The 22,097-nt window shown below is 39.0% G+C and overlaps 2 protein-coding genes across 2 annotated transcripts; both read left to right on the top strand.

Moving 5' to 3' along the window:
* Positions 1 to 260: 260 nt before the first annotated feature.
* On the top strand, positions 261 to 8,402 carry LOC122201158 (olfactory receptor 8B3). Its single transcript, XM_042907104.1, has 3 exons — positions 261 to 310; positions 5,620 to 6,544; positions 8,358 to 8,402. The coding sequence occupies exons 1-3, from the start codon at positions 261 to 263 to the stop codon at positions 8,400 to 8,402; spliced, it is 1,020 nt and encodes a 339-aa protein (XP_042763038.1).
* A 9,609-nt stretch (positions 8,403 to 18,011) lies between these two features.
* On the top strand, positions 18,012 to 19,007 carry LOC122199730 (olfactory receptor 147-like). The gene has a single exon (XM_042905031.1). It carries the CDS (start codon positions 18,075 to 18,077, stop codon positions 19,005 to 19,007), a length of 933 nt encoding a protein of 310 aa, XP_042760965.1. The 5' UTR covers positions 18,012 to 18,074.
* The last annotated feature ends 3,090 nt before the right edge of the window (positions 19,008 to 22,097 follow it).

Below are 22,097 nucleotides of genomic sequence, written 5' to 3'. Positions count from 1 at the left end.
CTGTCGTTGGGCCCTTTCTTCTTTGTCACAGACCTGCAAAATGTGTCCAAGTTTCTTCTCTTCTTTTTCTTGTATCTTTTTCACCTCCAGAGAGTGACTTTGATTTGGAATGACCCATTTTGGCATGAGATGCTTAGAAAGTTCCCCTGCTGTAGGTTCTAGCATTGTGAAGTTAGTGTTTCTGCTATTTCTTTTCAGATAGTTTTTGTTTTTGTTTTTTTAAAGTAAAAGAAATCATAAGAGCAAACATTTAAGAAACCATGCCACTGAGCAAAGACAGCAGTTCTGAGAAGCTGGAGAAGGGAAGAGGGTGGTATTTGGGGGACACTTTCACTCCCTGACAGCTCACTGTCTGGTTACCAAGGCCACCTCTCAGGTAGGGGTGACAGCATGGACTTTTTTGGGGTGGAAAAAGTCAGGTTTGTTTTTATGCAGACTGGTATGTTGCCGTTCTGAGCAGGCTGTTCTAGCCCTTTATTAAGAGAAAATCTTTGCAGGAAGTGAAGCCTCCTGTCCATGGAGAGGCCAGAGTTTGGGAGTCCAGCCAGAGCCCTTGGAGCCTCCTGTCTGTATCCTATATCTCCTAAAATGTGATTGTTTATGTTTTGTTGTTAACAACAAACACAGCACACACACACATTTTACACACACACACACACACACACACACACACAAATAATGATGTTGTGCACTCTCATGAAGAGTAATAGTAGGACATACCCTGTGTTCCCCTCGTCTTTGATTATAATACCAACCAAATTCTGGGTGTCTCAGTTTTTATTCTTGGAGGAGAAAGGATGAGAGTCTTGACTTAGGTTGGCTTAAAGAAAATTCCAAGATGAATAACATAATAAGATCATAAGACGAACAATATATTACATCATGGCACAATGACAACTTTTTACTGTTTTCCTCACAAAGAACAGCAGTTTCTACAATCACCCACAGATGAGAGAGCCCTTGTAGAAGTCCAGAAGTTTTGTGGAGAAGTCACAGCACACTGTTGGAGCAAATTAAGAATCCAAGATTGGATGTACTGAAGCAGGTAAGAGGAATAGTTTCACTTTACCTATGTCCTGCGTCCTCCAAGGCAGCACAGCCCAGTGCCAAAGAGGTGTTCTTATAACCTGTGACTTGTGATTTCTCTCACTGGGGAAAGTGAGAGTATGTGAGTGAATGCCTGGTTTCCTTAGCTGTATGAGACACTGCCAAAGAGATCCACTTCTCTTTTTTTAAATTTTTATTTATTTATTTATTTTTTAAAAATTTACATCCAGGGGCGCCTGGGTGGCTCAGTCGGTTAAGCGTCCGACTTCGGCTCAGGTCACGATCTCACAGTCTGTGAGTTCGAGCCCCGCGTCAGGCTCTGGGCTGATGGCTCAGAGCCTGGAGCCTGCTTCCGATTCTGTGTCTCCCTCTCTCTCTGCCCCTCCCCCATTCATGCTCTGTCTCTCTCTGTCTCAAAAATAAATAAAAACGTTAAAAAAAAATTACATCCAAGTTAGTTAGCATGTAGTGCAACAGTGATTTCAGGAGTAGATTCCTTAATGCCCCTTACCCCTTGAGCTCATCCCCCCTCCTACAACTCCTCTAGTAACCCTCTGTTTGTTCTCCATATTTAAGAGTCTCTTATGTTTTGTCCCCCTCCCTTGTTTATATTATTATTGCTTCCCTTCCCTTATGTTCATCTGTTTTGTGAGATTCACTTCTTTTCATCCCATCCAGATTGCTTAGGTATATCATGTGGTTGAGCATGGGAGTTGTCTGGGAAGGTATCAGGTAGGGCTGTTGGAGGGCATCAAAGGGATATGGGGTGGGTCAGTCGGTTGAGAGTCTGACTTCAGCTCAGGTCATGATCTCATTGTCTGTGAGTTCGGGCCCCACATCGGGCTCTGTGCTGACAGCTCAGAGCCTGGAGCCTGCTTTGGATTCTGTGTCTCCCTCTCTCTCTCTGCCCTTGCCCTGCTCATGCTCTGTTTCTCTCTCTCTTTGTCAAAAATAAATAAACAACAACAAAAAAAGGATATGGATCCTACTAATCATGTTGTGGACTCCATCAGGAAGCTTGCTTGCTAATGAGCCATTGGGGATAACTCCAAATAGTCATGGGCACCCCCTCACTCACACATAACCCTACCCTGTGGATGACTCCCTGCATGTGCTTCCAGTGAGAGAGTCTTTGCAGATGGCTAGTGAGCACATGCGGAAAGATGGCCAGACTGCAGGCTGGGGAGAAATCACAAACTGAGCATTCAGTCCCATCTTAAGGAAAGCAAAACGGAGGCTCTTGGCAACCAACTTGGTTTTGCAAGATTGAGTGAAGGCATGTAAGTTTAAGAATACTACCGAAAGGTGAAACAAAAAGTATGGAGCAGGAATAACCTTATAAAAGGTCAGAGAAAGGCTCAGAATCACTAGCAGGGGTGACAGAAGGTAATTCTCTCCTAAAGCAAGTCAGAAAGACTGGAGGAGGTGGCTGCTTCTTCAGATAGTAAGACAGTAGCAGTCTTCAAGGAGTATGAATTATCAGCATAAACTGACACCACCAAAGGAACACAATAATTTTCCAGAAACAGATCACAAGGAAATGAACATCTGTGATTTGTCTTATAAAGAATTCAGAATAGCTGTTTTAAGGAAGCATGGCGAGCTACAGGAAAACACATAAAGACAAGTCAATTAAATCATGAAAACTATGCAAAATGAGAAGTTTAACAGAGGGATAGAAATCATAAAAAAAAGAAGCCAACTTTCTGAAGCTGAAGAATATAATGAATGAAATGACAAATCCAATAGAGAGCATCAGTATCAGATTGGATTGGGCAGAAGAATAAGCCTGTGAAGTAGAAACAGGACATTTAAAATTATGCAGTCAGTGAGAATACAGGAAAAACATGAAATGAATAAAGAAAGCCCCCATGGCCTATGGAGTACCATTAAGCGAAACACTGTAGACATGATTGGAGTTCCCAAAGGAGAAGGATGCAGAAAGGGGCAGAAAACTTGGTTAAAGGAATAATGGCTGGGAACTTTCTAAATCTGGGGAGAGATTTAGACTTGTAACTCATAAAGTTAATAGGTCACCCCAATATTTCAACCCAAAGTGATCTTCTCCAAAACACATTATAATTCAGCTGTCTAAAACGAAAGATAATGGAGAGAATTTTAAAAGCAGTCAGAGGAGAGGCGCCTGAGTGGCTCAGTCGGCTGAGCATTCGAGTTCAGCTCAGGTCATGATCTCATGGTCTGTGGATTCGAGCCCCGCATCGGGCTCTGTGCTGACAGCTCAGAGCCTGGAGTTGCTTTGGATTCTGTGTCTCCGTCTCTCTCTGCTCCTCCCTGCTCACTCTCTCTCTCTCTCAAAAATAAACATTAAAAAAATTTTTTAAAGCAGTAAGAGGAAAAATAACCCTCATATGACCAGGAACCCTACATAAGGCTATCAGATTTTTTTTTTTTTGAGAAACCCTGCAACCCAGAGAGAGAGGGATGATATACTGAAAATGCTGGAAGAAAAAACTGCCAACCAAGAACACTTTACCTAGTAAAGTTGTCTTTCAAAAATAAAGGTGAAATGAAAACTCTCCCAATGAAAGCTGAGGGAATTCATTACCACTAGACTTGCTTTATAAGAGATGCTGTAAGGAGTTCTCTGAGCTGAAACAAAAAGACACTAACTAGTACCATGAAAACATTAGAAAATATACAACACACTGAAAATTTAAATATATTCAGTCAAGTTCAGAATACTCTAATACTGCAATATGGTGGTTAATCACTTAATACTAGTAAAGGTTAAAGGAAAAAAGTACTAAAAATAACTATAGCTACAATAACTTGTTAATGGATTTACAATATAAAAAGATTAATTGCGACATCAGAAACAAAATATGAGAAGGAAGTAAAGGGATAAAGGTTTGTATGTGATTGAAGTTAAGTTGTTATCACTTTAAAATAGACTGTAATGTCTGTAAGGCACTGAATATTTAAAGGAACTCAAATGTTTTAAAAGGGTAAAATAAACTTTACTGAAATGTCCATAAATCTGTATGAACTTAAATCCTTAAAACTAATATGTTACCTAGAATTATAATTAGAGAAATTTTCAATGACATGAATTATTTGAACCTTTAGAGAGGACAGCATAAGATCCTTTCTCATAAGGAATATATAATCTCTGATGGGAAATTAACATTTACTGTCACAATTAGGATGTAAGCACAGACACCAGTTCTTTCCCTACAGAGTTTATTGAGATGGGAAGGTCCTGGGGGAGACTCACACCTGAATTTCTAGCCAGATCCAAAAAATATATACGCCTTAAACAAATGCCTTGAGCTCTGACACAGTGGCTCAGGTCTCAAGTATGTAGTGGCCCTTCGTATTTTCTTAATAAATTTATAATGACCAGTTTGATCTACAGCCAAGAATGACTCCTGGAACATTCAGACTGTGAGATCTATGCTATGACCCTTTTGCCAGTAAAGGAAGAAGAAAATTCAGTGACTACCTCTGCTCAACCTTGACATCCTAAAGGCCAGTTCTTCTTCCAGTGGAGGTGAACCATACTTACAGGGTCAGCATGGTTATTTCCATGGAGGGAGAGTGAGTTAATCAAGTTTCTATTTACCTCTCATGCTCTCTGTTCCTGTAAAATGAGGAAAAATATTTATAATTTATAACAAGAAACTCAACGTATAAAGCTCTGGCTATATACTTTTCTGTATATTTTCTGTATACTTTTCTGCTTATTCTAAGCATGCCCTCTGTTGGCTTCATCTTCAGTGTGGTAGCAAGATAGCCATAGCAGGACCAAGTGACATCTAGCATGTAGCAACATCAGAGGAAAAGATTTATCTCTTTCTTAAGTTGTAAATTGAAATAGACATATAAAAGAGTTTATGTGTTATAAGCATGCAGCTCGATATGTGTTCACAAACTTAACAACTAAATAATCAGTATCCAAATTGGTTATGTTTCTGCTTCATGCCTTACTACAAAACCAAGGAAAGCACATCCACCTTTCTTTATTCATTATCTGTCCAGCTAGGCTGGAACAGGGAAGCAGAATATGTAGAAACACTGACTACATGTTGAATTATAAATCTTAGGCTACCAAAGTTCCCCTCGATACTTGTTACCCATTATTGATTTCATGGATTCTTGCAGTAAGCTATCTGCAAAGATTATAGACTGGTAGGGACACTCTTCTAGGAAGCAGAATTATGATATGCTCTCTGCCCTAGAGAAATCGGCTCTTTCATGATTGTCGTCACAGTGAAACTGAGGTATCTGGTAGGATAATGGAAACAGGAACTAGGAAGTGAACGATCAGATGAGTGGGAGGGAGAGAAGGGGGATACCTCCCTACTGAAGCTCACCAACAGGTGGGCTTAGTCCTCAGCTACTCCATCCTTGTATCTTCTAGTAAAGACAAGGGCAGTTGTTTGTCACATGAAGCTCATGCAACAAAAGACAGAGTGATTTTAATGTTAACGGCTGTGTATGGCAATCCATTCGGGCCCTGTGAAGCAAAGTCTTCTGAGTCTTCTGCTTATGAATGAGAGCATGTAAGGAGAGAGCTGGGGTCTCTAATGGGAGTTTCTAATGTTCTCGCAGATTTCTGAAGAGAAGAATACTGGTTAGCAATGACTCCTTAGTGACTGAATTTCTTCTTGCTGGCCTAACAGACCGTCCAGAGCTCCAGCAACCCCTCTTCTTCCTGTTTCTGGTGATCTACATTGTCACCATGGTGGGCAACGTTGGCTTGGTCACTCTTATTAGTCTAAATTCTCACCTCCATACCCCCATGTACTACTTCCTCTTCAACCTGTCCTTCATTGATGTCTGTTACTCTTCCGCTGTCACCCCCAAGATGCTGATGAACTTTGTGTCAAGGGAGAATATGATCTCCTATGTTGGCTGCATGACTCAGCTGTTTTTCTTTCTCTTTTTTGTCATCTCGGAATGCTATATGTTGACCTCAATGGCCTACGATCGCTACGTGGCCATCTGTAATCCGTTGCTGTATAAGGTAACCATGTCCCGTCAGGTCTGTGCCTTGCTGACTGTTGCTGCATATATGATGGGGTTTGCTGGAGCCTCTGCCCACACAGGGTGCATGCTCAGACTAACCTTCTGCAGTGTCAATGTCATCAACCATTACCTGTGTGATATTCTTCCTCTCCTCCAACTGTCTTGCAGCAGCACCTATGTCAACGAGGTAGTAGTTCTGATAGTCGTGGGAATTAATATCACAGTACCCAGTTTTACCATCCTAATTTCTTACGTCTTTATCCTCACTAGCATTCTTCATATCAGATCTGCTCAAGGACGATCGAAAGCCTTCAGTACCTGTAGTTCTCACATCATTGCTATTTCTCTTTTCTTTGGCTCGGCAGCATTCATGTATCTTAAATATTCTTCTCCGGGGTCTATGGAGCAGGGGAAAATTTCTTCAGTTTTCTATACTAATGTGGGGCCCATGCTCAATCCCCTGATCTACAGTTTGAGGAATAAGGATGTCAAAATTGCACTGAGGAAAGTCTTGATTAAAATCCAAAGGAGAAGCATATTCTAATTAGAAGTGGCAACAACATAAAGAAGTTCAACTTTTTATTTTATAATTATTGGTGTTTTTCAAGGTGAGAATGTGATCATAAACATGTTGTTTCTAGAGATTGTGCTTTGTGTGGTTTAATAGACGTGCTTGTGATTTTTCTGATAGCTGATCTCGTCTCATTTTTCCTTCTGTATCTCCATCATCTTGTGCAAGTTTACATAAATAAGTAATACGTTTTCTGGGGTGCCTGGGTGGCTCAGTTGGTTGAGTGTCCGGCTTCGGTTCAGGTCATGATCTCACAGTTCGTGGGTTCGAGCCCCACATCGGGCTCTGTGCTGACAGTTCGGAGCCTGGATCCTGCTTCGGATTCTGTGTCTCCCTCTCTCTCTGCCCTTCCCCCAGTCACACGCTGTCTCTGTGTCTCTCAAAAATGAATAAATGTTAAAAAAAATAAAAAAAAAGTAATATGTTTTCTAAATAGAAACTATGCACTGATATTTAAAATAACTTCTATACTGCTTTTGTCTCTGGGCTATTCCTAATATGGGCAAATATGATTAGTTTTATCAGTTATATAAAGTTGAAGTTAGACCTCTCTGATCTAGATATAGAAATGACAAACACTACAAGAGCTCATTCTTTTTATTTTATTTTATTTTTTTAAATTTACATCCAAGTTAGTTAGCATATAGTGCAACAGTGATTTCAGGAGTAGATTCCTTAATGCCCCTTACCCATTTAGCTCATCCCCCCTCCCACAACCCCTCCAGCAACCCTCTGTTTGTTCTACATATTTAAGAGTCTCATGTTTTGTCCCCTTCCCTGTTTTTATATTATTTTTGCTTCCTGTCCCTTATGTTGATCTGTTCTGTGTCTTTTTTTTTAATTTTTTTTTAATGTTTATTTATTTTTGAGACACAGAGAGACAGAGCATGAACGGGGGAGGGGCAGAGAGAGAGGGAGACACAGAATCAGAAGCAGGCTCCAGGCTCTGACCCATCAGCCCAGAGCCCGACGCGGGGCTCGAACTCACGGACCGCGAGATGGTGACCTGAGCTGAAGTCGGATGCTTAACTGACTGAGCCACCCAGGCGCCCCTGTTCTGTGTCTTAAAGTCCCCATATGAGTGAAGTCATATGGTATTTGTCTTTCTCTGACTGACTAATTTCACTTACGATAACATACCCTCTAGTTCCATCCACATAGTTGCAAATGGCAAGATTTCATTCTTTTTGATTGCTGAGTAATACTCCATTGTATATATATACCACATCTTCTTTATCCATTTATCCATCGCTGGACATTTGGGCTACAAGAGCTCTCATTCTTAACAATATTGTTACTGGTATAAGCAGCAGCACTCAAAGAAATGCATTTCAAATTGTGTGTAAAGATTATAGTAGGATCAGATCCCTCCAATAGTGGCCTTTTTTTCTATTTTTTCTTGTCACTTTTTCTGTTATTATTCTGACTTTCCTTCTGTTCTTTGGTAATGGCAAGATCTATATGACATACTACCTGCTTCTGAGAGTGTCTATCAGGGTGATGTATTCAATATCTAAGACAATACATAGACTCCATTGTTCATTGCCAATCATAGTAGTAAGAGGGGATGATTAGAGAAATAATACATATGTATCTCAGGATCCCAGTAAGGGGGTTTTGGGTTGGTGGTTTAGTGTATTATAAAAGTTGCATTCTTTACCATCTAAAATGATACCAAGTATTTGAAAAAGAGCATATAGTTCTTACTGTAAATTTTAAAATTTATCGCCTTAAGGAAAATACTACACAGAGTATTAAGAGGAAAATTTTAGCCATTGTTTTATTAATACAGTGAAGTTTATCATGAAAAAGGTGTATATTAATAGAAATAAACTATATTCCCAGCAACATTTTGTGAATTTACTGAAACCTTGTCTCACCAATAAGATACTAAATATATTTAACTAGATGCTTTTTCATATAATTTTCCTACTTGCCATAAATGCTTTTCCAAAAACCACAAATGTTTCCCAAAAAGTGCTTTTCCCATTTGTGTATTTAGAATATTAAATATAGTGGGAGGTAAGAAATACCTCTTACCTTTTATTCATGTGTTTGAATAACAACAATAATAAACTAAATGTTGTAATAAGTAATAGAGATTACATTACAAAACACACACACTAGTTTTCTGTAAGTCCCAGTATATCTGCTTAACAATATATTGTTTAAAATATTGAACTCTGCATATTTTTACACAAATAAATTTTACTTACAAAGATATGAAATATTTCAAATTTTGTTTAATAAGGTATAGTTTATATATAGTAAAATATACAAATATTAAATATACACCTTGATGACTTTTTGCCTAAGTATAAACTCCACCCCGAAAAAGATATGGAACATTTCAGTGAGCCCAGAAATTTTCCTCATTCCCCTTTCTAGTCAACAGAAACCCCCATTGCTCTGATTTCTCTCACTTTAGAGTAGTTTTGTCTCTTTTTAAAAATCTTAAAAACAAAACCAAACTGTTTATACGTTTGCGTCTACCTTCTTCATTTGACATAATCATTTTTGTATTTTAAACATATTGCTGCATATATCATTAAATTATTTTCTGAGAAGTATCTCATTGGATCTATTTTCCACAGTTTACTTATCTATTCTTGTAATGTTGGAAATTTGGCGATTATAAATAAAACTTGAATAAATATTTAAGTACAGTTTTTTGTATATACTAATTTCTCTGGATGTATAGTTAGCAGTGGAGTATCTGGATCAGTACATGTATGTGTATCTTTATTAGAAAACACCAATTTGTTTTCCAAAGTACTTATACTATTTTACTCTCTTGACAGTAGTGTATGAAAGTTACAGTTGTTCCACATCCACATGTATGCTTGGTATTTTAAGTCTTATTAATTTTAGACATTCTGGTGTGCATACAATGGTATCTCATTACAGTTTGGACAAGAATGCTGAAATAAAATTTTTCAGATTTATTAATATATTTGGCCCTGTATTGCTTCTTGGAATGATAACTTTTAAAAGTTTGCTACTTATACAGATTAGGAAACAAAGCTGTCTTTGTTCTCAGATGACATGACTATCTCTATAGAGAATCTCTCAAAATTGATAGCACAACAATTACAAAAACAAAGCAACAAACAAAACCTCGTGGAATTAGTAAGTGACTATATGAAAGTCACAGGATACAAAGTTAACCTACAAAAGTTAATTTATTTCCTATATATCAGTAATTGGATAATTGGAATTTGAAATGAAAACGCAATACTGTTTATATTAGCACCTCTGTGGCCATCCCCAGTAAAGAAGAAATACCTAGTTATAAACCTAACAAAATATTTGTAGTATCTAGATGTGAAAAACTACAAACTTTAGTAAACGTACTTAAAAAGATCAAAAGAAATGGAAAGATATTCTATGTTAATGGATTGGAATACTCAATAACATTAAGATGTCAATTCTTCTTAACTTCATCTATGGATTCAGTGTGATCCCCATCAAAATTCTAGCAAATTTTTGTGGATATCACCAAAGTTTATATGGAAAGGCAAAAGAGCCAGAATATCAAATACAATACTGAAGGGGAAAAAAGTTGTAGGACAGACACTATTCAACTATAAGACCGACTATAAAGTTATAATAATCAAGACTGTGTGATGAAAGAAAAGATACATAGACCAACAGATCAGAAGAGAGAGCTCAGGAATAAACATACAAAATATTGTCAACTGATTATTGACAAAGGAACAAAGGCAAATCAGTTGAGAAATAATAATCTTTTTAACAAGTGATGCTGGAAAAATCAGATACCCATATGCAAAAACATGAATTTAGACATAAACCTTATGCCTTTCAAAACAAAACAACCGCAAAATAGATCATCAACCAATTGTAAACTACAAAATTCAAAGCGTAAACTATGAAACTTTTAAAGGAACTCAGAGAACTTAGGTGAATTTAGGTGAATTTGGATTTGGTGATTGGTGAGGTTTTAGATATCATAGCAAAGCATGATTCATGAAAAAAAATTGGTAAGACAAACTTTAAATGTTTAAAAACACTTCTGGAAACAACATTGTTTTAAAAAGGAGAGTCAAGGGGCTCCTGGGTGGCTCAGTCGGTTAAGTGTCCAACTTTGGCTCGGATCATGATCTCACAGTTTGTGAGTTCAAGCCCCGCGTTGGGCTCTGTGCTATCAGTTCAGAGCCTGGAGCCTGCTTCGGATTCTGTTATCTCCCTCTCTCTCTGCCCCTCCTCCACTCATGCTCTGTCTTTCTCTGTCTCTCAAAAAATGAATAAATGTTAAAAAAAATTTAAAAAAAGGAAAATCAAGCCACAGAATGGGAGAAAATATTGGCAAAGCATAGATCTGAGAAAGAACTTGTAGCCACCATATACAAAGAATTCTAAAACTCAACTGTAGGAAAACAAACAACTGAAAGGATGAGACAAATATTTGGACAAACACCTCACCAAAGAAGATATGCAGATGGAAAATAAGTGTTTGAGAAGTTGCTTGGCTTTATTTGTTTTTAGGAAATTTTCAATGAAAATAACAATGAGATGCCACTGCAAACCTATTACAATGACTAAAATTGAGAAACTGACAGTACTAATTGCTGGCAAAGATGTAGAGCAATAGGAACTTTTGTTCATTGCTGGTGCTAATGCAAAGTGGTACAGCTACTTTGGAAAACAGTTGGGCAGTTTCTTATAAAAGCAAACAGAGTCTTCACTATGAGTCCAGCAATGATGCTTCTCAGTATTTCCCAACTGATTTGAAAATTTCACGTCCAGACAAAAACCTTCACATGAATGTTCATAGCAGCTTTATTTATGATTGCTCCAAACTGGAAGCAAACAAGGTGTTCTTAAAAAAGGGAATGGATAAACTTTGATATATCTGTAGGAGGAAATATTATTTAGAGATAAAAAGAAATGAACTGTCATACCATGAAAAAACATGTAGGAGTGTTGAAGACCTATTTCCAAGTGAAAAAGCCAGTTTGGAAAGGCTAGCTACTATATGTTTCCAACTGTATGACATTCTGGAAAAGGCAAAGCTATAGAGACAGTAAAAAGATCAGTTGTTGTCAGGTTTTCGGAGGGTACCAGGAGGGGTGAATAAAAGAAACACTGGGGATTTTTAGGACGGTGAAACTATTCCATATGACACTGTCATGATAGACAAGTGATGTTATGTACTTTTCAAAACCCAAAGAATATTACAGTACAAAGAATGAAGCTTAATGTATGGAAGTCTAAAAACTTGTTTTTGAAGTCATGGCAATCCCCGGAAGGAACACAAATAATGAACAGGGAATCTTAGTGCATTACAAAATTATGAAACAACTTCAGTGAAGGAGAAGGGGAATAAAAGCTAGAAATGAGTGAAGTTCGTAAGACTAAAAGCAAAAGAACTGTACATAAGCATGCGCTCTAGTTGATGAAGTTGGTTTCTATTGGGGATGTTAGTTAAGAATTCTGATACTGCTGCAACATGCATACTGGAATTGAACAATTAAGTAAATGGATGGTGGAGGAGGGGAGCCAGGTTTCTTGCTGTTGGAGTGGGAATTTACAAATAAGTGGAATTAAATGGAGGCTAGAATGATGGATGTGATAATAGATGAGAGTTGGAAACATTAGTACAAACTCACATTTAGCCTAATAGAGATAAAGATGGTTACACATGTATATACATTTGTCAGTATACAAACATATTTCTTTGTTTTGTCAACTGAAAGGGTTTTAAAAGAATGACACCCCCGTAGTAACAAGCACAACCAGCATTGGGACCTTGGTTTCTAATACCATTCCCTAATACAAAGAATTTAATACCATTTCTTGTAGAAATGGCTGATTCAACAACCAGGGCAGGAGATAACCGAGATGAGCCTGGAGCATCTTGTAATGCCACAGAGTAAGGAAGTGCTATAAACACACCAAATACACACACACACACACACACACACACACACACACACACGCTGGGAGTGTTCCAAAGGGGCATTGGAGGCAACTGAAAGAGCTCTACTGGAAAATTTGAGCTGGACAATTTGAGTAAATAAAGTATATATTGGGTTATAATCCAGTGTATAAGTAACTCTTCATATGGTCAAATTGATATAAATAAATAATTCAACAAATTAGTATTTCCTACTCCTTAGGTGTGGGCTGCTCATGGTAACTCCTTCCTAAAAAGTACAGAGTGGAAGTTGGAGTGCAGAGAGCATGACTTTACAGTGGAGAAACCTGACAAACTGCATCAGCCAAGTGATCAAAGTCACAATGAACATTCATAAACCATAAGGGTAGTATATATTCTTGACACAACGTGATGCAGATGGCATTACCTCTGTGATCTGCATCTCCCAAGCCCATAATCTCAGTGTAATCATTACAAAATCATCAAATTCCAGTAGAGGGACACCCTATAAAATACCTGACAAGTACTCTTCAAAACTGTGATGTCATTAAGAACAAAGAAAGTGTGAGAAACTGTCACAGCCAACAGGAGCCTAAAGAGACATGACACATAAGTGTAATATGGGACCCTACGAAGAAAAAAAGACATTAGGTAAAAGCCAAACTAAATAAATTACGGACTTTAATTAAAAATAATGCCTCCATATTGGTTCATCTTTTGTAATGAATGTAACCATATGATTGTAAAATGTTAGTATTAGGGCCAAATGTGTGCCAGAGGGATGTATGAGAACTCTGTATTATCTTGTCAGTTTTTCTGTAAATAGAGAACTCTTTTTAAAAGTAAGGTCTGTGGGTGCCTGGGTGGCTTAGTCGGTTAAGCTTCCAACTTCCACTCAGGTCATGATCTCACAGTCTGTGGGTTCAAGCCCCGCGTTGGGCTCTGTGCTGACAGCTTGGAGCCTGGAGCCTGCTTCGGCTTCTGTGTCTCCCTCTCTCTCTGCCCCTCCCCTGCTCGTGCTATGTCTGTCTCTCTCTCTCTCTCTCTCAAAACATAAATGAACATTAAAAACAAATTTTTTTAAGTAAGGTCTAAAGCATACTTTGGAGATATTGAGTGTTCAGTTCTAGACTACCACAATAAAAAGAATATTGCAATAAAAAAATCAGGTCTAAAAATATTAAAAACATGACACAAGAACTTAGGGCATACAGCAAAGCCAGTCTTCTGAAAAAGATTAAAGCTACAAATATTATCTGAAAGAGGTTCTCCCTACATTGGGAGGCAAAAATCATTATCACCAGTGAGGGAAGTCTGTACAAACAAACCTTGTTAAACCTTTCTAGTTGCTTCTCCACAATTAGCTACCCTTGCTAAAGCCCCTTTGCCATGTCACGTTTCCACAATTTGCTACCCTTTGTCCAGCTTGCAATTGTAAGCATTTGGCTCTAAGCTATTTCTTTTGGTTTTCACTTTTCTTGTGACAAATCCCATGCACAGTAAGTGATGAGTCACTAAATTCTACTCCTGAAACCAATATTGCAGTATATGTTAACTAACTAGAATTTAAATAAATTTTGAAAAAAAAAATTAAAAGGTGGATGTTTTTTCCCTACTAATCTGTCTCATGTCAATTTAATTCTTAGGCCCAGCTGGAGACCCTAGCAGAAGAATTTTTCCTCCTCTCCAGAATACAGTTTTTATAATTTTACCTACTTATATATGTACCAATAACTTACAATTAGCATAGTTTTGTATGTTTTAAAATTTGTGTTTTCATACGGTGCCTCGTCTTTTGAATTTTTTAACTCAAATTTCATATTTGGTATTTATTCTTGTTCATATATGGAATAGTTACTCATTTATTTTCAGTCTGCTTGCCAGGGTCTATGTAGATGCTCTCTGCTCAGATCACCTGGAGTTTAGCTTACTCTGACCCCGAATCTCTCACACCATCTCTGTGGCCCTTTCATTTTTTTTTTTTTTTAATTTTTAAATGCTTATTTATTTTTGAGAGAGAGAGAGAGAGAGAGAGAGAGAGAGAGTGCAGGGGAGAGGCAGAGAGACATGGAGACACAGAATCCGAAGCAAGCTCCAGGCTCCCAGCTGTAAGCACAGAGCCCGATGCGGGGCTCCTGAGATCATGATCCGAGCTGAAGTTGGGTGCTCAACCAACTGAGCCACCCAGGCGCCCTGCCCTTTCATTTGTTAAAGTTGGCCTGCCTTTTTGCTTTTTGACCTTTTCTGACACCCATGCACCTTTATTGAGACACTGAATGTGTAGCTCTGTCTATACTGAAGCAGGCATTTACCTGTGGAAAAACTGTGATAAACTGCAGACACCTGCCAAGGTCTAAACGCCAGATGTCCAATAGGTTTTCTCCTCAAAATATGCTCATCTGAACAGCAGCTTCTGTGTTAGCTGGGAAGTCATTAGAAGTACAAAATCTAGTGACCACTCCAGATTTACTGAATTAGATTCTGTTTTCCTTTTCCTTTCTGGCACTTGAAGACTTAATTTTCTTTTTGTTACCTCAGTTATATATTTACCCTTAAAAATACATTGGCCGGGGTGCCTGGGTGGCTCAGTCGGTTTAGTGCTGGACTCTTGGTTCTGGCTCAGGTCACAATCTCACAGTTCGGTTTGTAGGATCCAGCCCTGCAGAGGGCTCTGTGCTGTTAGAGCAGGATTCTCTCTCTTTCCCTCTCTCTGCCCCTGTTCCTCTCTTTCTGGCTCTCAAAATAAATTTTAAAAAACTTTAAAAAAATTAAAAAATATGTTATCTAACATTTCTGGGTGTTTATAGCAGGTTAGCTCAGTGAGACATTGTCCTGCAAATTAAAAATTGATTTAGTCAAAAATAAGTTTTTCTTTTCTGCATCTTTATGAGAATATACTATAAGGCTTAAATTACCACTCACTTTGACAAGTTAGACCATACTGGGCTTGAGTTACTAAAACGGAGTCAAGGGATGTTCTGGTAGGTCTCATGAAAAGGGTCACCATTTCACATACTTTGTTACAATTGAATTAGGCTAAGGTGACTGTTATGTAGGTGGAACAAAGGACATGAATGAGATAGTTTTGCAATGTATGGATAAGCTCAGAGTCCCTCTACACTCATTCTCTATTGCACATATTAACACTGGTTGTATTAAAGGTGAAAAAATGACCTTCAGCTCTGGCTTAGAACCTTGGCATAAAACTCTTCTTGCAATGTGATTTGATATAATATGAAGTTAAAGGGAGTGTTTCTGGTTCTTAGATCACCTAAATAAGAGTTCTTAACATTTCTATAGAAAACACATGTTTTAATGAATCTCCAAGGTCCTCATCACTACTGCCGCCCAAGGAATGACTATCTTTTGGGACATATTTCAAATTTACCCTGAGGAATGTTTAGTCTCCTTGTAATTTTGAGGAGTCCGAGAATAATAATTGAGACCCATTTTAGTAATGGTTGGTTTTAAATTATCCTAAGTATAGACCCATATGAGGGAGTTCCTAAATATTTTTCTTGACCTCTGTTCTTTTTCCCTTTACTCTTTCTCTCATTAAGTTCACATAATGTCATGGCTTTAACCTTTATAGAATTAATCTCCAATTTTTTTTCATATTCTGGTCTGTGTCTTGAACTTCATTTAGCCTTAAGTAGGCTGTATACTTCTACCTGGATGTCCAGTTGGCAACTGAAGTCCACCATGTTCAAAATTGAATGTGTATGTATATGAATATTTCTACTCGTTCTGAGTTCTCTTTGTTTATAGCAACACCATAATTTATCCAAATCCCTATGCTAGTACCTTTGGGAATTTCTTGCCTATATCTGTTCCCCTTTGTGTGAAGTCCTGATGAGTCCTTCCTTACAACATCTCTTGCATTATATTTATTATATATTATTTATGTGGTTATTATATATTTATTTATTTTAATATTATAATTGCCTCTCATAGCTCCTCCTTCCTTCAGTTTCTCTTGTACAAGTCCCCACTGCTGGCCTCCACCATATTAGTCCTTCCAAATCTATGCTTTGATCTTTTCTATCCTGTGCCAAAATAGGAATTAAAATCTTGAGTGGCTTAATGGCCTCTCATAATAAGCTGACCTTGATTTTGGCATTTGAAAGCCAAATGCCACTATACTGACCTAAATCTGACTTTTGATCTCACTCCATGCTGCAGTCCAGAGGGGGAGACATTGGAACTTCTCTGAGAGCCTGTGAAAGTAAGTCCTCTATGTGACATTCAGGGAGAAAGCTCAGTAACTCTGATCTGTATGGTATCTAAGAGTTCAGTAGTGGCCTTTACTAGTCTTACTGATGTCTTTTTCTTCCCACATTCAGGTCTACAGAGAAAACCATTGACACCACACAAGCCTTTGCCTGTGTGCCAAGAATTCTGTTGTAGTATTCACTATAAATTCCAGGAAATTCTGTTGTAGTATCCACTATAAATTCCAGGAAATATGGAATTCATCTATTCTTCTATTATACAAATATTTATTGAACACTTAGGTGCTACAGGGATAGCACTGGAGAAAATAGACACAATCCATTTGGAGCTTAAATTCAAATGTAAGTGGGTACATGAGTGTGTGGTGGGAACACACAACAAATGAATAAATGAATAAATGGGTAGTATTTCATAGAGTGATAGGTGCTAGGGAGAAACCATTGTGGATGCAGGAAAGATCATCATGTTCTTCTATCTGGGGATGTACCCCATTTGGGAGGAAATGAAATTGTATGCAAAATGGCATACTCCCAATGGTCAATGCTATTCTCATGAACTAAGTTGTAAATGTAGACTAGGTAAAAATTGTTTTCCACTGCAAAGTCTGATCTTTGGGGAAAACACAGGTCTTCCAATTTTTAATCAGTTCCCTAGGATTTCCCACCCATGAAAACTCCTTTGGGTCATGTTAGCAGGTGGATCTTCTGGCACTAGCAGATGATATTTACTTCCCCCTAGTGTGAGAGGACACTGGGCAAAACCACCATCAGAAATCATGATCTGTAACTCCTGGCTCCTCAGAGTCTGTGGTTCTGAGGTTTGTGCTCTGGCTCCATCAGTTCAAAACTCACTCAAAACAAAAATAACAAGAAGATCTCTGTTTTGGGTTGTTCATCCCTGAAATTCATCAGAGCCAAGGTCCAATATTAAAGTTCTAATGCAGAAGAGTGAGGATTGCATTTTATCGTTCCTACTATTCTTTTTCCAAATATTTTTTTATGAGAGCCACAGACCCCTTGAAATGATATATCTCTTGCTGAGATGGCAGATGTCCCTGAGGTGGGACTGGTGGACTGTCAAAGAAGGCGTATAGAAGAGATGATCACAGGGTTCCTGCATTTTATCCCTATGGATATTGCCCTTTATGACTTTTTGATAGACATCTTTCAACAATCTCAGCAAAGGCTGAGACAGCAGTGGCACACAGGAGGGTGGGTGTGAGTTCCTTCTCATTCTGGGACTCTGTCTCATTACGGAGGGATTGGGGGAAGAGAGCTGGGTGCTCATTTTAATGTCACCCTCTGTCCTGTTCTCACAGATACGCCCTAGGGAACAATGGCAGCAGGCAATGACTCTTCAGTGACCCAGTTTATCCTGCTGGGTTTAACACAACAGCCAGAACTCCAGCTGCCTCTCTTCTTCATTTTCTTAGGAATCTACGTGGTCACCGTGATGGGGAACATGGGCTTGATTATTCTGATTGGTCTGAAGCCTCACCTGCACACTCCCATGTACTACTTTCTCTTCAACCTTTCCTTCATTGATCTCTGCTACTCGTCTGTCATAATGCCTAGAATGCTGATAGGTTTTGTAAAGCAAAACACCATCTCTTACAAGGAGTGCATGGCTCAGCTTTGTTTCTTCTCCTTCTTTGTCATTGATGAGTGCTGTATTTTGACATCGATGGCCTATGACCGGTATGTGGCCATCTGTAAGCCCCTGCTTTACAAGGCCATCATGTCCCACCGGGTCTGCCTCATGCTGATGGCAGGAACATATGCAATGGGGTTTGTGGGTGCCATGGCCCACACCGGGTGCATGCTGAGGCTCACGTTCTGTGATGGCAACATCATTAATCATTACATGTGTGACATACCTCCTCTCCTTCAGCTCTCCTGCACAAGCACCTACGTCAACGAGCTGGTGGTTTTCATTGTGGTGGGAATCAATGTAATAATGCCCAGTCTCACCATCACCATTTCTTACATCTTGATCGTCTCCAACATCCTCCGTATCCATTCTACAGAGGGCAGGTCCAAAGCCTTCAGTACCTGCAGCTCCCACATAGTTACTGTTTCTCTCTTCTTTGGAGCATCAGCATTCATGTATCTAAAACCTTCTCCTGCTGGGTCCCTGGATCAAGATAAGGTATCCACAGTTTTTTATACCATTGTGGGGCCAATGATGAATCCTTTTATCTATAGTCTGAGGAACAAAGATGTCAAAATTGCACTGAGTAAGACTTTTAAGAAAAGGGTGTTCTCTTGAGTAGAAATGGTGTTAGTTACAGATGCCAACTCCTACTAAAGGCACACAGTGTATGAAGCTATGGAGAGAACAGTAAGAAATCAAAGTAGAAATGCAAATGATTCAAATATAGGGTAAATTAAGCTCATTATTTATAAGTCATTTCACAAAGACAATATAAGGAAGAGGAGGATCTGTCCTTTACCTTTTCATGGAAAGTAAAAGTAGTTCATTTGTTGTTCTCCAACTTATTTTCAGAAGTTATAGATTTAAGTTTAAATGGTTGAATTGAGGTAAATCCAGAAAAGATAACTTGTGAGATTTTTGACTGAGGTATGTCTGGAATTCCTACAAAACTTTGTCCTGGATTTATAGACTTTGTCAGACTTGAGTTTCAGCTATTTATTCATTCATTTAATAAACCTTAACTGAAAGGCTACTGCGTTTGAGGAACTGAGTGTGGTCTTTTTGAGTGCTGTAGGGGCTTTTGTTTTAGGAGATTCCTTCATTTCCTGAAGGAGCTGAGAAGATGGAGATGCTCTTCTCACTTAAGTCTCAAGGGAATGTGGTAGAGCAAGATTTCCTTCTGGTCTGTGCTCCTAAGGACAAGATAACCTTTTATTGTATTTTATTTTATTTTTATTTTTTTAATGTTTGTTTATTTTTGAGAGAGAGAGAGAGAGTGTGTGACCAGGGGAGGGGCAGAGAGAGAGGGAGACACAGAATCCGAAGCAGGTGCCAGGCTCTGAGCTGTCAGCACAGAGCCCAACATGGGCTCAAACCCACAGACTGTTTAAATCATGACCTGAGCCGAAGTTGGATGCTTAATGGACTGAGCCACCCAGGCACCCCCTGATATCACCTTTTAGAGCCATTAGGAATAAAAGCATCCTACACTGGGTTTTACCTCTTGGGACTTTAGGACAGGAAATAAGACATGCTATGTCTTCATTGGGAAAAATTTTACTAGAAATATTCACCAATTATTAGCAGAGGAATTTTTGTCCTTTCCTCAAATGGGCTTTCAAATCTGTAATTCATTAGCAGTCAGCATTTTGCCTTTATTATTTTCATTTTCCCTTTTGTCTCAGATTTTGATGCTACAAATGATATCATTTATTTAATTAACAAATAAAAGCACCTATCCTCTACCAGGCTCTGTTTTTAAAACATCAGAAGATACGGTGGTGAACAAAACAGACAATATGTACACTCTCATTGGGTTCATGGTCTACAGCGAGATGGAGGTGGGGTGCAAATGGGCAGGGAGAGGAGACAGGTGATGAACACATGTGAATAGAGCAGAAAAATGCAGAGTCTGAAGGTGAGTGGTACAGAGAGTAACTGTGTGGTTGCTTTAGGTTGGGCGGAGGGGCTTTTCTGAAGAGGTGGCATTTCAGATGAGATCTCACAAGAGGAGATCAGCTGCATATTTTTTCTGTTCATTACGTTGAAGATTTCCTGCCATTCCTTTCTGGCTTGCCAAGTTTCAGTAGATAGGTCTGCCACTAGTCTTATGGGTCTCCCTTTGTAAGTTAGAGCGTGTTTATCCCTAGCTGCTTTCAGAATTTTCTCTTTATCCTTGTATTTTGCCAGTTTCACTATGATATGTTGTGCAGATCAATTCAAGTTACGTCTTAAGGGAGTTCTCTGTGCCTCTTGGATTTCAATGCCTTTTTCCTTCTGCAGATCAAGGAAGTTCTCAGCTGTGATTTGTTCAAGTACACCTTCAGCCCCTTTCTCTCTGTCTTCCTCTTCTGGAATTCCTATGATATGGATATTGTTCCGTTTGATTGCATCACTTAGTTCTCTAGTTCTCCCCTTATACTCCTGGATTTTTTTTATCTCTCTTTTTCTCAGCTTCCCCTTTTTCCATTATTTTATTTTATTTTATTTTTATTTTTTTAAATGTTTGTTTATTTTTGGGAGAGAGAGAGATAAAGACAGAGAGACAGACAGCGTGCAAGCAGAAGAGGGGCTGAGGGAGGGGGAGACACAGAATCCGAAGTAGGCTCCAGGCTCTGAGCTGCCAGCACAGAGCCCAATGCAGGGCTTGAACTCACGGACTGTGAGATCATGACCTGAGCTGAAGTTGGATGCTCAACCAACCCAGCCACTCAGTCACCCCCATAATTCTATCTTCTAATTCACCTGTAGTCTCCTCTGCCTCTTCAATCTGAGTTGTGATCGCCTCCATTTTATTTGCACCTCATTTATAGCATTTTTAGCTCCTCATGACTATTTCTTAGTCCCTTGATCTCTGTAGCAATAGGTGCTCTGCTGTCCTCTATACTTTTTTTCAAGCCCAGCGATTAATTTTATGACTATTATCCTAAATTTTTGTTCTATTATATTGCTTAAATCGTTTTTGACCAATTCGTTAGCTGTCGCTACTTTCTGGAGTTTCTTTTGCGGAGAGTTCTTCCATTTTGTCATTTTGGATAGTCCCTGGGGTGGCGTGGAACTGCAGAGTACTTCCCCTGTTCTGTCTGGAGTAACTTGTGTTGGTGGGCGGGGCCGTAGTCAGACCTGATGTCTGTCTCCAGCCCACTGCTGGGGCCACGGTCAGTCTGGTGTGTACCTTACCTTCCCCTCTCCCGGGGGCAGGGCAGTGGAGTGGTGTGACCCCTGTTTGGGCTGCTTGCACAGTGCCAGGGTTGTGATGCTGCTTTGGTGGGATCTGGCCAAGGACCTATTAGCTGGGGTGGATCTGCAAGGTGCACAGGGGCAGGAGGGGCAGGCTTAGCTCGCTTCGCCGTCAGTGGTCCCCTGCAGGAGGGGCCCTGCAGCACTGGGAGGGAGGCAGTTCTGTCGACTTTAATTTTTAAAAATATCTGTGCTTATTGAAAATTTTTATTGCCAACTCCTTCAAATTTGGGACATAGGAGACAAAAGTAATCCAGGGAACTGACTGTGAATCTTCAGTCCCCTTACCAGCCTGTCTCCTCCCCTCTACCCTTAAGAATCTTCTTATGTTTGTTTTTTATATAATGTGTAGGGTTTTTAGTTGTAATTGTAGGAGGAATAAGGAAAAAATATACCATTTCCTTCTTCTCAGAAGCAAGAGTCCCATTTGGCTCTTTTTAGTATTTTCTATCTCTCTGCTAACAT

This window comes from Panthera leo, chromosome D1 (assembly GCF_018350215.1).
Source record: "Panthera leo isolate Ple1 chromosome D1, P.leo_Ple1_pat1.1, whole genome shotgun sequence".
Classification (NCBI taxonomy): Eukaryota; Metazoa; Chordata; class Mammalia; order Carnivora; family Felidae; genus Panthera; species Panthera leo.
This window is presented reverse-complemented; position numbering and strand designations above follow the sequence as displayed.